This window comes from Harpia harpyja, chromosome 17 (genome assembly GCF_026419915.1).
Source record: "Harpia harpyja isolate bHarHar1 chromosome 17, bHarHar1 primary haplotype, whole genome shotgun sequence".
NCBI lineage: Eukaryota > Metazoa > Chordata > Aves > Accipitriformes > Accipitridae > Harpia > Harpia harpyja.
Window position 1 is genome coordinate 23,964,239 of NC_068956.1, and position 16,719 is coordinate 23,980,957.

General features: G+C 36.6%; 1 protein-coding gene across 3 annotated transcripts in view; it reads left to right on the top strand.

Moving 5' to 3' along the window:
• Positions 1 to 16,719, top strand: part of NUP58 (nucleoporin 58) — a 37,709-nt gene that overhangs the window by 2,032 nt on the left and 18,958 nt on the right. The window contains exons 2-12 of one of the 3 annotated variants that reach the window (XM_052812448.1): positions 2,224 to 2,363; positions 3,649 to 3,684; positions 5,155 to 5,307; positions 6,349 to 6,483; positions 7,235 to 7,345; positions 10,213 to 10,237; positions 10,689 to 10,754; positions 11,549 to 11,723; positions 13,058 to 13,137; positions 13,820 to 13,938; positions 16,054 to 16,136. In XM_052812448.1, the coding sequence (XP_052668408.1) occupies positions 2,224 to 2,363; positions 3,649 to 3,684; positions 5,155 to 5,307; positions 6,349 to 6,483; positions 7,235 to 7,345; positions 10,213 to 10,237; positions 10,689 to 10,754; positions 11,549 to 11,723; positions 13,058 to 13,137; positions 13,820 to 13,938; positions 16,054 to 16,136 (1,123 nt within the window). Of the gene's footprint in view, positions 1 to 2,223; positions 2,364 to 3,645; positions 3,685 to 5,154; positions 5,308 to 6,348; positions 6,484 to 7,234; positions 7,346 to 10,212; positions 10,238 to 10,688; positions 10,755 to 11,548; positions 11,724 to 13,057; positions 13,138 to 13,819; positions 13,939 to 16,053; positions 16,137 to 16,719 lie in introns of all 3 variants that reach the window. The other 2 variants (XM_052812447.1, XM_052812449.1) reach the window with 2 other exon arrangements.

The window sequence follows — 16,719 nt, forward strand, 5'->3', positions numbered from 1 at the left end:
TTTTTACTGCTGGATGATTGGAGAAAGAATCTTGAGCGTCCCTATGGGATGGTTTTCTTGAGAACATGTTTGAGACTATAAGAAGAAGCTGTTCTTCTGAGCTGGGTCTAAGACAGTATTGTCAGATGTTGGGAGAAAAGGGGCTTTATTGTGTAATCCAACCACAAGTATTATTCATCATTGTGACCAAAGATTATATTCTTGTGGCCCAAAGCCTATGTGATGTGTCAGCCTACCTAATTCCTGCATTGCACCACTACCTGTTCAGGCACTTAATGCTCTTTCTTTTTGTCAATCGATGTTCTCTATAGTATGCTTTAGCCAGGTGCGATGCTCTGTTCTAGTTCTAAAATTAGAGTTAAGACCTGACTTCAGTGACCTGAGCTCCTCTTCCTTCCATCTGTGGGGAGTACATAGTCCTTCTGGCACATGCTTTCTCCTCTTGGTGAGAACACTGCCATTGCTTTATTTCTACACTTTGGTTTCTTTCTATATTAAAAAACAAAATGTCACTTTGTTTTACTTGGGGTTTGGGGGGTTTTGTCCTATAGTGCTGAATTGCATATTTTGTACCTTACCTTTCTTCTACTGGAATGCTGAAACAAGAAAAGATTGAAAAGATTTTGCAGAAGAGTCATCTTTGTACTGGGAAAAGATGAGAAACACAAACTCTTGACTAGTGAGAGAAGCACCATGTTGTATGTTTAAGTTTACAAGCAGTTAGGTCATGGTGGTGTAGTTTGGTATGTTGAAATTTTGGGAGTAAAGAAAGCTGAAATGCTTTGGCTCCTGTGGAGTTGGACAATTAGTGGGCCTGTGTCCTTCTAAACTTCTTGGCCACTCTGCTTCCTGAATTACTTCTTTAAAAATAACTCACACCTAGATTTTTGAACTTGCAACCACGTTTTGCTGGGCTTGCCATGATCATTTTTGTAGATATTTTGAAAACATTTAATGTAAAAGCTAATTATAGCCTTTTTTCTTTTTTTTTTTTTTAAGGATTTACTTTTGTGTTTCATTTGCTATGCCTAGGAGCTGGCATCGTACAAAAAGATAGGAGATGAGGGAACAATGAGAATACTGAACACCTGAATCATAAAATACTTCTTGACGACTGTTAGCTCTGAAGTCTAAATTGCATTTTGTTTCAGTGCAACTGTTGTGCTTATGCAAAATGTTGTTTAAGTTAGAGAAAACTTACCTAGTTTCTAAAAAGGCTCACAAATGGGAGCAGGAAGTTACTACAAATAAATTATTCACCTGATCTTTTGTCGGTTTAAGAACAGAGTTTTTAAAATTGTAGACTCATCTGGCTGCTAGTACCTGTATTTTCATTGGTTAGAGATAATCATGATTATTGTATTCCCCCGTGTTTTGTACAGTAACTTAATGCTTTCTCTGTGAAATGCAAAGTTTGTTCTCTGTTTACCATGAAACTTCTAAAATGTGTAGTTACCCAAAATAAACAAAAAAGGCTTAATTTTACTGGTGATGACTGACTGCTCCCTGATTCTCTCCTTCCTTTCTCTTCCCCTTCATCTGTGAAAACAGCTGTGGAAGTTTATTTCTGTAACTTTCTGACAAGTATGCAGTCATAAAAGAAAATAGGGTAGGCACGGGTCCTCTGTGGTTTGCACTTGTGGGGAAGGTTAGAAAATGAATTCATGCATCAGTGTGCTTTGGTGGTAAGATAGGGCAAAGTTGTGCTGTTGGTGTGAATGGTTGTGCATCTCTGCTTATCACTTTAGATTGAAATAAAGTAACATTGGTTAAGGCTTCTGGTCAGAGTTATCTAACTGGGCTTGTAACCTGCTTTGAAAAGATGTTGCAAGTTTGTTGTCATCTTCCTGCTGCCTATAGCATTTGTTCTCCCGTTTCAGTATTCAGGGACAATAACTAGGCAGAACTAATGAGGTGTTCTAACGGAAAAAAGTTCAAATTTCCCACTGGTCTGGCAAGATGTATCAGCTCAGCAAGGAGTTAAACAAATGCTGGAGTTGGTGTCAGGGAAGCAGTGGGAGTTATGGAGCTGTAGAAGGAAAGAGGGAGATAGGCTTCCTCTTCCTCTTTGGTGGTAGTGAGCTTGGACTCAGTCTTGTCTAGCTGAATTGTGTGTGGTTCGGGAAAATGAATGATGGCATGGGAAAGAAACAAATAAGGGGTGGTGGGGGATTTTTTTATTTTGAAAAAAAAATTGTTGCTAATAGTCTTATTTTGTAATAGCTCAACAGGAGGACTTAATTTTGGAACTCTGGGCTCTTCCACTGCTACAGCAACTACATCAGCTCCTTCAGTGGGCTTTGGGAGTGGACTTTTTGGATCAAAATCAACAACTGGCTTTACACTAGGAGGCACCAGTACAGGTAGAAAAAATGCTTGTACAGCAGAAATTTGAATCAACAGTGAAGAAATGTATCATATGTACACAAAATCTGGTTCATCATAACGTGCTTACTTTTTTTATAGTAGTTCTGTAGCTCGGAATATTACTTACCTAGTTTTGTAAAAAGGCTTCATTGAACAGTTTAAAAGTCATTCATTGAGAATTATGCAGTACCAATGCTGCAGAAACACAAATGCAGTTACCAGAAAACTGTGCCTGGGCCTGTGTGTAAATTGTTCCATAATTTGAATGCTGATGTTTTCTAGAAATCTAACTCTTCATCTAGGATGCTCAAAATTATGATTTAAGATTGAGGTATATTTTGATCTGACAAATATTTAAAAACATTGTGAGATTAAGTGTTTGTAATGTGGTGTTTGTAATCCTGCAGTAGTAAACATTTCTGATTTTGTTGTTTGTGGGTTTTTTTTAACATTAGCAATATGCATGAAGAAATTTATTAATATTTTATTAGGTCTCTAATTCAGCCTATGAACATATTCTTATAGGAATATTGGAGTGCAAAAGAATAAAACTTTCTGACTGGAGGTATTTTTTTTCAGCCATCAGTGTACACTTGTATGAGTAGATGGGGAAGGTTCTAAGAACCAATCTACTAGAAATAAATTCAACAGCAGACTGAAAGCCTTTATTACTGTGTTTGGCTACATTGGCGTAATTTTCTTTTAGCTCTTAATGATTCTTTTGATCTTCTAATCAGATGTTTTTTAAAATATGAAATGGCATAGCACTGTGTTCAAAATAATCTCTTTAAGTTACCAGTGGGGCAGAAACCCTAAACCAAGACACAGGATTTTACAAAGAATTTGGACTCTATAATCCTCTTCATTATACTGTAAATCTGCTGTTTTATATGCTAATGTTATGTACTGCCACGTGGCTAAAAAAGAATACTTGATAGAATGACTAGTTTCCATATTTTTGTTTATCTTCATTTGTTTGAAATTTTAAACAATTTGCTGTACTGATGCATTAACATCAGCTTCACTGTTAGCAGATTCTTATAAAGAAAAAATGATGGGTTTTGATGTCAGTTACGCTTTGATTTGTGCTGTTGTTGCTTACAAATACTGTTTTCTATGTTAGTGTTGTTTTGCTTTCTACATACTACAGAAAAAGCTTGTATAATAGTCTACATGTCTCAATGTTGCATTACTTCAGTGTTTTGTTTCATGTTTTTTACTATCATAACTGCTCTGTGGTCTTCAATTACTATTCTTACTCTGTTTTCATTCTTAAAGCAGGAACAGCATCAACTATTGCTACAGGACTGACACTAGGTAAGGACCTCATTTGGATTTTAATGTTACACGGGCAAAAAAAAATACAGATAGATTCTTGTAATGTAGTCAGTTAGTGGTCATATGTGAGCTTTTTCCCCTGTTACTAATTGCAGTCTGCTTTGCAGCCCAGATGTTAGGGCTGCAAACCAGAGTGGAGCCCTGTAGTTCTGGGCACTGTTACTTGTTGTTAAAGGATTGTTCCGTTCCCGTACAACAGTGACAGTGGTCATAGTGAAAAGTTAGACTTTGTATTTATGTCTCCCTAATGAGTTTCATCCTTCAGCAGAGAGGAGGTGGAATACGTTACCAAAGAGTTCTTCATACGGAATTTCTTGTTCTAATGAACTTTGTGTGAACGGGTTTGTTTGGTAATTGCCTCTTTTAGAAGAATAAAGAGGGTTGAACAGGGAATGGACGTTGGGAATGTTTTACTTTTGTTTCTCTGATGCATCTTTAGTTACTATTTTTCAGCTGTCATTAGAAATACAGGAATATGTGGGTAGTTGTGGGGTTTGTTTTTTTCTTTTTAAACACCAGCAACTGATATCTGAGGAGAAACATGAGCTTGATTATCAGAAATGTTGGGGATGGGGGTGGTGCTACAAGACAGACTGCAGTCCAAGAACTTTGGAAGCCATACTGTGAATAGATAGGAAAAAATAGTGTTGGATAAAGAAGAAAATGAAATGGGCAGGAGAAGGAAGGAGCAGCAGCAGCTAACCCAGAACAGACTGTGTGATGCATAATCACACACGGCAGTTGGTACTATGCAGATGAACATTAATTCTTTTCAATAGCTGAATGAAATTATGTCATGCAAAACAGACAGCAGTTACTGAGAATACCAAGTATGTTTCTTATGCATGCTATTTTGGTTTGTGTACGTATATGCACATTCCTCCTTTACTTTAGAACGTGGATTCTAGAATGTAAAATGTATTCTTACCATGAAAACAGCAGGAAGTGAAAGCTTTATTTGCTTTACTTTAAAAGTGTTCAAAAGGAAAGTTTGAGAGAATAACATTTCAACATACTTGTTTACAAATTGAAGGGACATGGTGCATTCATTTTGGTATGCACATCCAATTGAGAATTTTTAGTCTATATTTTGGGCAGTATTGTTTATAGCTCCATTTGCCAATATTTGGTTCATCTATTAGATGCTCTTGGTGGAAGCCTTTTTTTTTTTTTTTACAGTTTTTTTGGATTACCACTAGATATAATTGCCAGTCCATGATTAAAGCCCATTGGATCACTAGGAATTCTGGAGTGAAAATGCCTGTGGAATTAATGTAATTGAAATTTATCAGAAGGTGCTATGGGGATATTTTACTTGATGCAAATGATCTTGCGTGCCATGGTGCTCATGATGGTTAAATGGGAATAGTTCAGAAAAGAAGGTGAATTGAGCATTCGTTCTCAAACAGAATGTTCTAAGAGTGATAATTGTTTTTGGGTTTCTTTTAGGCACGCCTGCCACCACATCAGCAGCTACCACAGGCTTTAGTTTAGGTTTCAACAAACCTGCAGGTTCGGCCACGCCATTTGCTTTACCTGTTACTTCTACCTCAGCAGGTGGCCTATCATTATCATCTGCTCTTACATCAACTGCTGCAGCAGGTAGGAAAATGTTTAGGGGTTTTGTTTAGCTTTAATTTTTCTAAGCAATAAAACTTTATGTAAAACAGTTCTACAGTCTATATTTTTCTAGTATTTACATAATTTTGTGTTAGTTCAGTAAGAAGGTTCATTGGACTTCTAGTTCTAAATTTGGGTACCCTAATACAGATAGATCTATGGGCAGTATACCATGTGATATAGGCAGCGTATAATCTAAGTCATTGGAAGTGTAGTGAGAGCTGATTTGTCATGTAAAGTCACTATTTTTGTTACTGTTAACCCCACTGAAGGTTGAAAGCTTCCTACTTGCACAGCTGAAAGGTTTGGAAAATGTCTACCTTCTGTAGAAGGCCTGAAATGGTTTCAGTAGTAGTGGAAACGAGGTCTTTTCCAGTGTAGTTCTCATACTGGCACACTGCCATCATATTTAACTCAGCTAAACTGCACCATGCATGATGATAATTAGCAATGGAGTTTGTTTCTGTTAACCTTAGGAGTCTGCATTTGAGCTGAGCTATCTGTGCCCTCTGTGCTCTGTCCCTTTGTGCCTATGGTCTTTCTCTACTCAATTCTTCCCTATCCTACCAAAAGCTGGGATGCTTACTTCTAGAAGGCGGCTCAAACTACCAAGGAAATGTTCTTGTATCATCTGTCTCGTATAAAATACTTTGATTTTTACCCTAAAGCATTAACATTTCAGTATTCTAATATATGAAGTCAGTAGCACTTGTTAGATCCTTTATGCTGTAAAATAAATTCTTTGCCAGGTTCTGGATTCTCTAGTGTTCTGGGGGACTCAAAAATTCTATATAGTTGCAGGTAAATATGGGCTAATCAGGATCTGATATTGTAGAACAAAATAACATATAATTCAAAAGTCTCTATGGCTTTGTTTGGAAAATCTGCAGGAAATAAAAACAACAATTGAGTTTATTACCTAGTTATGATAAAGATGCTGTTCAAACCTTTCAGTTATTTCAGATTGTCTATGGATGTGTTTGAGTGCAGTGCCTGCATGAAGCTGGTTTGCTTTCTCTGCAGGAACTACTGGCTTTACGTTAAATTTGGGTGGCACAACTGCACCAACTACAACTGCTTCCACAGGCCTTTCCTTAGGAGGAGCCTTAGCAGGTTTAGGAGGTTCACTCTTCCAGAATACAAGCACAGCAGCAACAGGTGAAAGCTATTTTAATTTTTTCCTCCTGACTCAAAACATTGAAATTTAGTGTGTGATTGTATAAATTCATAATGTAAGATTTAGTTTATATAAAATCTTAACACTGTGAAAGTGTAATTTTTAACAGTGTTACAGTTAAGAACAGTGTTGCTATCCATGGGCAATAAAATGAAATCTGAAATCATTGGCTTTTTTCTCATTCGCTTGTACTTAACACTTTTGTAAAATGAGAACGCAAGGAAATCTTTGTCATTGCCATAATTGCCTCAAGGAAGTTGATCATAAATGGGAGAGGGCAATGATATATAAGTATCTCCTTTAACTGTGGAGAAGTTTGGAGCTCCTTATTTTGGTGGGTTTTGGTCTGAATAAAATCTTTAACTGTTAGTATTGTCATTTCGTGGCTTCTCTGTCTTTTTCAGCTCTACAGGAAAAATTTGTGCTGTGTTGTACTCTTGGTAACACTGCTCTTAAACTCTAAATGAAACAAAGATACTTAAGAGGCTGATGATAAGTTAGCTATCAAATTAGCTACCTAGTAATGTCAAGAAATTACATAAAATACTTGCATATAGTTGTATGAAACTTCGTGCAATCTGTTTTCTTCTCTGTTTATTTTGCATATTTTTTTAATCCAAATGTAGTAGATGGACACTGAAACTGCAAACAAGATTATCTGTGCTTTTAGTTTAAAATAAGTTTTAATTATCAGCATTTTAAGTGCAGAAATTCTTTTTGGGTTTCTTGTAGGACTTGGGCAGAATGCTTTGAGTTTGACTCTGGGGACAACTGCGGCTCCTTCAACTACTGCCAATGAAGGTCTTGGTGGCATTGATTTTAGTAGTTCTTCAGACAAAAAGAGTAAGTTTGTTTTAAAACATTCATAATTTTTTTATTGAGAAAATTATCAGAGCACTACAGCAAAGACACTATTTCATTGTGTGGAATTAAAGCTGACAACTTTAACTTTTTTTGTTTTTTCCCCTCCCCTCTTACAAGGCATTTCAGTTAATTTCATTCTTGGATATTGTGCTTGTATAGAAGAACAAGATTTTGGTTGCAAATGTAATGTAATGTAAATTTATTTAAAATAAGTATAAGCCAATATCATACTTGAGAACCAGGATAGAAACCCTTCAGCCTTTTGGGAGCTGTTTGCAGAAAAACCATGGCAGATTTCTCAACAGCTGTATGTCAAATAGCCAGTAGAGGGGGGAGTAGAGCTATGTTTAAGTAATGCATTGCAAATATGAGAAGTACTCTTTTAAAACCAGCTTTCTCCAACTGTAACGGATCTTAAATTTGGTTTGTTTTTTCTAAAGGCTGCACAATAAAAATGTCCTATTTTTAGCTGTTATTCTTCAAAGCTGTGTTTCTGGTGGTGCATAGTTCTATCTGATACACTGTGTCAGGTCATTAAAACCAGTTATAAAAACTTTACCTCTGTTGTAGCTTTGGAGTACTTCAGTAAGGGAATATTGAGCATTGATATATGGACACTTATTAATTTGTCTTGCTTTTATACTTTCAGAGTAAGCTTAACTAAAGCTGATTCTGAAATGTGCATTTCCTCTGGGGAATCAATACTTTTAATTTAATCTCTTGATTCCATTCAGGAACCAAATTTTAAATTAGGTATACCAATAGCTGAAAGAGAAGGAAATATAGAAACTCTGTGAAACCATCTTTACAGACTAACACAAGTTGTGTAGACATACTTCATACTTGTAGAAGAGATGGCATATTGACTGTCCAAACGAGTGCTCTACATGATGTTGTTTTTTTTTTTTTTTAGTTTATTACTGAAACTGGGAGTAATGAAACAGCTCAAACTCCTAGGTTCTTATGGGATTTCCGTTACTATAATATTAGGATATCACAACACTTCTATAATATACAAGTATCTTAAAATGAGCACCAGAGAACCACAGATTGAAAATCTACTTCAGTCTGACATCTCAGCATTGTTTTGCCCAGCTGTTAGGGTGGAAACTTGATGAGTACCTGAATTCCCTATATGTTGCATAGTGGAACTGGGTGAGTTGAACTATTGCTGTCAGGATGATAAGCAGAGACCCCTTAGCTAAGCAGTGGGAAATGTTGAAGGAGACTGAGTTTTGAGGTTTGTTCCACCCCCCACCCCCCCCAATTTAGGTTTTAATTTAGGAGTGTTTCCGGTAATGGATAGTGCTGGTTTAAGCAGCCCTGACAAATATCCCTACCTGTGTGCTGCTACTCAATTCTGTCAGTACAGTTGTTTGTACTACTATATGAGGAACTGAGTTAAGGTTTGAGGGTGGTGGTTTTATGGTTTTGAGGGTTTTATTTCTTTTTGTTCCTGAAGAAAAGGGAGGAGGAGATGTGGCTACCAAAGAAAAGTGCCCTAGGAATCTCAGGACAGATAGGGACTAGCACCTGTGTTCTCTCTTCTGGGATTGGTTATAAAAGCTTTTCCTTCTGGAGACTGACTGTCTATATGGCTGCAGAAAAAGAAGCTGTTCTTATACATATCTTCCTCATGTATTACTAAAAATAATATAAAAAAAAAATGTAAAAACTGGAGCACTCACTTGCCCAGAAAGTAGCAAAATCTGATTTCGAATCTGTATCTTATACTTTGTGAGTATTGTTCTGATGTACAGCAAAAAAAAAGTGGACAGAGAGAGAAAGCAACGTATACTTAGTTTTCTGCCTAATCTTTAGGTTATCAGCAGAGAAAGGAGTCCTAAATTCTGGGGTTTATCCCTTTTTTATTTTTTCCAATTTTGTGTAGATTTTTTTTTTTTTTTCCCCTTAGCAAAAGGCATAGGGAATGGTGAGACTCCATGCTCTCTAATGTACTGGGTGACAGAGCCTGCAGAAAACTTAAGCAGATGTTGCTTCTAAAAGTAGTAGCTTTTCCTGGTAGGAGCACTGGCTTGTGCAGCTTAAAATGTTTGTGGCACTAGCATTAGCTGCATAGCTACTTTCTGCCTTGGTGGCAGTGAGAGGGAAGTGAGAATGTGAATTGCATCCAGCTGAAGATGATGAAGCCTGCTTCTTGGGCTTTCTGAGTAAGTGTTATTTCTAGCAGACTGCTATGGCATGGGATGCAATTACTGCCACTGGCCATGACTAGAAATAGTCACGGCCTGTGTTGTGCACAATATTGTTTTCAGCTCCATTCTATTACTCAGAGGCATTTGGCATCTTGATCTACAGATGTGTAGTTCAGAGCATGTAGGTGGTAGGTAAGCAGTAACATCTTCAATTCTGTAAAACCTCACTCATTACAGGAATTGCTGCAATAGCAGAATTCTTAGGGAAGTCCAGTGGGCAAACCTTCATTACCTTCGTATTTGAGAGGAGACTGCTATTGCTGAACTTAAACACCTGCATGTTTTGTGAGTGCAGGTTTAAGTGAGTTGTGGTTGCACAAGCTGGAATAGATTTCTTATGCAACTGCAGTTGTTTATGCATTTGTAGTGACTTGTATAGTGACACAAGATGTTTTGCCTTACTCTATGTGCCAGGAAATTAGCACCTCAACTGTTGAACCATTGGTCTTGAAAAGATATTCATCTGTTAAGGAGGAGTAAATTAAAACCTTTCTTTTGTGGCTAGCCTAGTCTGTTCCTCTTATCAAGAGAAATCAAGCAGGTTCTAGTCATTAGTTCTTCCCTAAAATCTCATTAAGGTTGTTTTGTTCTTCAAAGCTTTATTTCTGACCTACAGTTTTTATTTTCTAGGTGACAAAACAGGAACAAGACCAGAGTAAGTATCAGATTTTCTTTGCATTCCATGTCTTATTAGAAAACAGCTAAACTAAATGTAGTGGCTTTTCTACTACTTTGATCTTGAAAAAGGCATAAATGTAAATAACCAACTTTTGCAATATGGCCAATTTAGTAATGGTGGTTCATAATTTTAAACATTGCAATTTTCCCATCAAATGCAATACCTACACCTTATCTGGCATCTGCTATGGACTGATCATGTGGTCTGAAAAGTGGTTTCTGCAAATCTCTACAATGCTTACACCGCCGGCTTGGACCCTGGCATAGTATCTGTGTGCATTAATCCAAATCATTCCTAGTTGCAGCATGCATGTAATGGGTGCAAAACTGTGTAATCAGTCACTTGAACGTTTTCATGATATTTAGTAGTCATGCAAAAATGTTTGGCAGTATTAAAGCACCATCTAAACATGCGTTGTCTCTTGTAGAGATAGCAAAGCACTGAAGGATGAAAATCTACCTCCAGTAATCTGTCAAGATGTAGAAAATCTACAGTAAGTAGTGTTTTTTTTATTTATGATAGTTGATTAGCTAAAGTATAGTATGCTGTCAATGCTCTGTGACAAAAACACCCTACTGCAGGCTGCATGCAGTATAACTCACTGGCCCGAGGCCTTTCTGCAGGTTAACCTTGGGAACAGAGTGGATAGACAGTTCTAGTAGCTGAAGTCTTAGGCTGGTTTTTTTTCAGCCTCGCTTTTCCATGCATTTACCCAAATGGGCATGCCCAACGAATATGCTCTTAGAATCTGATCCATCTCTCCCTGGGCGTATTAAGCCTGTTGCACATGCATGGTAAGTATTGAACCGTATGTCCATATTGCATGTGCATTGTGAATCTCGTATAGAATAGAGAGGACTACAAAAGAGCCTTTCCTCAGGCAGGAAGGAGGTGGGTTGTAGACTAGTCAAAGAGATTGCATGTCACTGTATTTGAGTTCAAAGTAGTAATCACTTTTACATAGATGCTATATATTATTATGATATATATAAAATAATTGATATATATCTTAGTTTGTCAGGGTTCAGCATAAAATGCTTGAACACTTGCTACTGAAGTTTAGGGGGGTTTGGGGTGGTTTGGTTTTTTTTTTTTTTACAGTATTAGCATGCTAGGAGTTAAGATAATACTATGCTATACAGTAATTTTACTGTTTAGTACTTGATTTTGGAAAAATTAATTTAATAGCTATTGAAATAATGTGACTGAGAGGTAAACACTTGGGTGCTTCAGATTCAATATATTATGTTTCTTTCTTCCCCGCCCCTTTCTTTTTCCCTTCCCCAGGAAATTTGTGAAAGAACAAAAACAAGTTCAGGAAGAAATTAGTAGAATGTCCTCTAAAGCAATGCTTAAAGTACAAGAAGACATTAAAGCTTTGAAACAACTTCTGTCTGTAGTTGCCAGTGGATTACAGAGAAACACTCTTAATATTGACAAGCTGAAAGTAGAAACTGCACAGGTATAATTGAATATAAATTTTGTTATGTAGAGTTTGTATGTTGATTATTTCATATAGGATAACTAACCTTCTTTATCAGTCAAGTTAACACCTGTCCAAACTAAAACAGTTATAAACAGAATGAAACATTGAATCCCTTCTCATGTATTTGAAGTTACTGGGGGAGACTGAAATCTGTGATGTCAGTATTTTCAGATAAGTACAACAGCAATAAAATGACTTTTATTTGGGAACGCACTCTTACATAGTGCAGGCATCAGAAGGGAATGTGTGCCTGCTTTAGTTCAGTTTCAGTTATATATTCAGCTGCTAGTGAAGACATATTTGTAACAACATGCTGGACTCTGGAGCAGCAGAAATGCAAGTATGTTTTCTTCTGATGACTTTTTAAGAAAAACAAACAAAAACCACTCCATAACATTTCAGGGACCAAAATATCTTAACTAGCACTACTGTTGATTTAGTGAACTTGAATCACAACTCTGTCCACCAGTCTGCATCTTAACTGTGCAACCAGTTTGAGCTCAAGTTTTGATGCAAGTACTTTTCAAGTTAAGTTCTGTACCACTTTTTATTTCATCTGGCATGTCAAGGCTGCTTGCTATATAAATAAGTGTATTTTATTCTAATGTAAAAATCTTGATGTTTTTTCTGTATCTTGTGATACCAAAAGGAAATACTCTGTAGTTATGCCTTGCCAACAGTTTTCTGTGAAAACAAAAACTTGTTACTGATATTCTCGTATTTCTGCAAATGATGCAGTTGAGAACAATTGCAAAACCAGGCACTGAGAAATTCTTAATGGTGGAGTTATTAGGAAGTATTAAACAGAAGTATATGCTGTAATTATCATGCATAAAAAGATCATTTCCATAGAAAGAGGCATTTTTTTGAACTAGTTAATCTTTTTTTTTTAAAAGGCAAAATAACCCTTTTTGTTCTATTTCTTCTCTTTTAGGTGTGTTACTTCCTTGCACTCGACTGTTGCTTTTTTTCCCCTAGTCCTCAATCGTAACAGGATTTCTGAAGTACAGTAGAAATTAGATCTTACCTCTGACAGTTCAGTGCAGTATTTTCTCAACTTCTGAGAGCTGTGTGCTTTCAGTATGTGTTGTTGTTTGTTCCCTCCCCAAACTTCTGCTGGTATTTGCAGTTCTCCCAGGAAGTCTGTTCTGGCAGTCTATTCTCTGAAGAATTTCTGGTCAGATTCTATCATGGTGTTAAGTATATGAAGAAAGTATTTTATGTGAATGAACCGTAGAGTTGTAGCTGTTTTTCTTTTTGAATGCTTCATACAGAACCTTATCTTTTATTAATTTTCCCTATTTATTTAGGAGCTAAAGAATGCAGAAATAGCTTTACGAACACAGAAAACTCCTCCTGGTCTCCAGCATGAAAATACAGCCCCAGCAGAGTGAGTTACTGTTATTCATAAAAAACAGTCAATAATATGACTTGGAGAAGACTCCAGGGAGACCTTACTGCAGCCTTTCAGTACTTAAAAGGGGCTTATAAGGAAGACGGGGAGAAACTTTTTAGTAGGGCCTGTAGCAATAGGACAAGGGATAATGATTTTAAACTGAAAGAGAGTAGATTTAGGCTAGATATAAGGAAGAAATCTTTTACGATGAGGGTGGTGAAACACTGGAACAAGTTGCCCAGACAGGTAGATGCCCCATCCCTGGTAACATTAAAGATCAGGTTGGATGGGGCTCTGAGCAGCTTGATCTAGTTAAAGATGTCCCTGCTTATTGCAGGTGGGGTGGACTAGATGACCTTTAAATGTTCCTTCCAACGCAAACTATTTTATGATTCTATGAACTTCATAATATGAATTTTTTTCTGCTTCTTGTAGCACTTGTACTGAATGCTTCATAGAATCAGTGTTTTATTTCTATACTTAATTTATCTTTATCTCATAGGCATGAGAAATACAGTCTTTACTCTCCACAAGTAGAGGGACATCAAGAATGTCATAGAACATAACTGTTGCAATTAATTAAATGAAAATTGGGAGCTAATACAGATGAGATTAAAAAAAATAGGGGCAAACTAGTGAAGTTTAATCATATGATTTCATTGTTTTACTCCTATAGCTACTTCAGAATCTTGGTTGAGCAGTTTGAAGTACAGCTGCAGCAATACAGGCAACAAATAGAAGAGCTGGAAAATCATCTTGCTACTCAAGCAAATAATTCACACATAACTCCACAAGGTAAATGTTTCAATTTCAATGTTTCATACATAAAAATTAAAAGATCTTATAGCTATAAGAAAAACTTAGTATTTAATCTCTTCCTTTGTTATTGTTGGCTTTTCTTATTTAATATACAGAAATAAGTGTTCAGATAGATTCTGCAGTTGTTTAATGTAAAGATTTGGAATTAAAGGTTAAATTCATAAAGGTTCATGTGCTTTTTAAGATGGATCCAGTTCCTGAGGTGCAGTTTGTAAGCCTAGTTTGTTTTGACTGCTGCTGCATCCATCTCCTTCCCTTGAGCATCTAGCTGTTATAAGGCTGATGTCTGGTACCTTCTGTCTTGCACTGGGCTGTGTGACCAGACAAACACGGGTGTCTGCTCTGCCAGCTCCAAATCAAAATAGGAACTTTTCCTTAGTTTGGAGCCTGTTGATAATGCCTTCAGCTCTGACAGACTGAGAAAATTTAGTCTTGTTTGCTGCCACATCATTCAGTCTTGGGAGAATCTCTCTGGTCAGAGGATACTGACCTCTGGACAGTAGTCTTCTGGTTGGCTACCATTCCTGTGATTGTAGACATTTTTATCTTTTGGGCCATTTTAGTTACAGGTCCTGCGATAAGTAGTGATTTCAAGTGCATGTCTTTTTGTGCCACGTGATACTTGAACATCTTGCCATCACAGGATGGTACCTAGACTCTGGACCTTATATGTCAAAAACAAGAGAACTGTCTAGACCTAGCTTCCAGAATGGAAGATCTGTTGCATCTTGAGGGTCCTCTATCTTTCCATGTGATCTTCTTGTCTGTCCCGAGTAGGAGAGGGATGCCTTCACAGATTTTTTTCCTTAGGTTTTTCAGCAGTTTCTTCTATTATCTAAAGGTTCTTTGCTTGTGTGGGCAAGGCTTAATCTGTTGTGCCACCATGCTCAGACTGTCAGCAAATGATCTGGTGATCTAGTCAACACTGTATTGCATATGTAGCCTTTACCGTACAGGAAACTATGACCCAGAATGTCTTGAAAACTTTCAAATGTCTAGTATTCAGTATCAATAAATTGCCTCTAGACAGTTTGGAAACTTGTGGCCAGTGTTCCTAGATACCGCTGCCTCCACAACCCTGCAGGTTGGCATGAGATTTGTTCCCCAGCTTTTTTTTTTTTTCAGAAAGAAATGCGAATTATAATGGAGAAATTCCCCTATGGAGAGGCAGACCTTTTCAGTTCAAGAATCATTGCTAGACCTATACATCTTCAAGAACTTGATAGCTACTATTTGCATTTCAGTAGGTTATATGCATCCTTCAGAGGAAGTGCAGAAGCTGATCTTTTCACAGTGAAAGACCACTTTGCTTTTGTTGTCCACTTTGGTACATTGTTTCAGTGCTTCTTTAAGAAAAGCATTTTTTTGTCAGCAGATGCCTCATTTTGCCAAAATCTTTGAGATTTCCCCTTTAATGCCAAAGTTTTGCATTAGTTGGGTCAGTGCACTGAAAACACTTTCATATCTATGTGGGAAGTAGGATATCCTAAATCTAAGACTTTATGTAGGCAAGAAGCTCCCCGTTGTGTTTATGATATGCTTGTGGGTAGAGCTAGAATAGGAGTTCCTGTGGTGCTTGTTAAGCATGTCTTTAAAATATAAGTAAAGCTTCCATTCTACTGTGGTCTCTTTGGCAAAATCAACGGAACACTTAACTGTGCTTTAAGTCAGAAAGAGTGGAAAATATATACAAATACAAGAAAACCTGATGTAACTATTTTATGTAAAAACCAATGAGGTAGAATGTTCCTATGTAATTAGATAAAGTTAGGTTAAATAAAATTTTTTAGCTTTGCTAAATGAGAGAATCATAGGAAATGAATTACCATGCATATAAAAAAAAATCTGACAAAAGAGTACTCTCCAAAATACAGTTTGAAGCCCTATCAAAAGTAGTCCTTGGGTGACTTGTGGCACCCAATTGCTATCAGATTCTGTATTTCCTATAGACATTAACTTGTTCTCATGCAATTTTTTTTGTGCTTTGTGCTGTATGGGTTTTGGGTGGGCTTCTTGCTGTGATATAAACACTAAATCTTTTCTCCTGGTAGTAAGATTGTCACTTACCAATATTTTATATGCCCCTTACAGATTTGTCTATGGCTATGCAGAAAATCTATCAAACATTTGTAGCTTTAGCTGCACAACTTCAATCAATACATGAAAACGTAAAGGTATGTTGTTTTGATGTGTTCCTGTGTATTTAGTGAAAGAACTACAAAGAGTCACTTTCTGAAAATATAATATATCTTCAGGTATTCTTTTTTTTCCTTCTGTTAAAATAACTGCTTTTAAAAATTTTCAAACTGTCTTGGAGAAGTGCTTTGATTAAAAAAGTAACTCCACAGTCATTTATGTTACAAAATGTTTTTCATTTAACTCTTTTTCCTTTTTAATTGTTAATCAATTTTTGAAATGTCTGTCTTTGAGCTCATGCTTCTATGTTTTGCTTTTTGCCCAATGACCTCTTGATCTCGAGCAAAGGTGATACAAATCTGCTTTTACTCAAATAGGTAACAGGAAAAAAAAGTAGGTATTCATATGTAAGATTTTTCAACATAGCAAAGAATGTTGGTGAAAATTGTGTTCTGGCTTGCTTAATTTTTTTCGACCTGGTTTTTGTGGAAAGTCATATATATGAGAGGGAAAAAAAAAAAGGCTACTGTTAAAAAATGCTAATGTATCAAAGGTCCTAGTTAAGCTTGTTTTTTCCATCATGGACTCTGGCTGGAATTTCCCATTTACAGTTCTGGACAT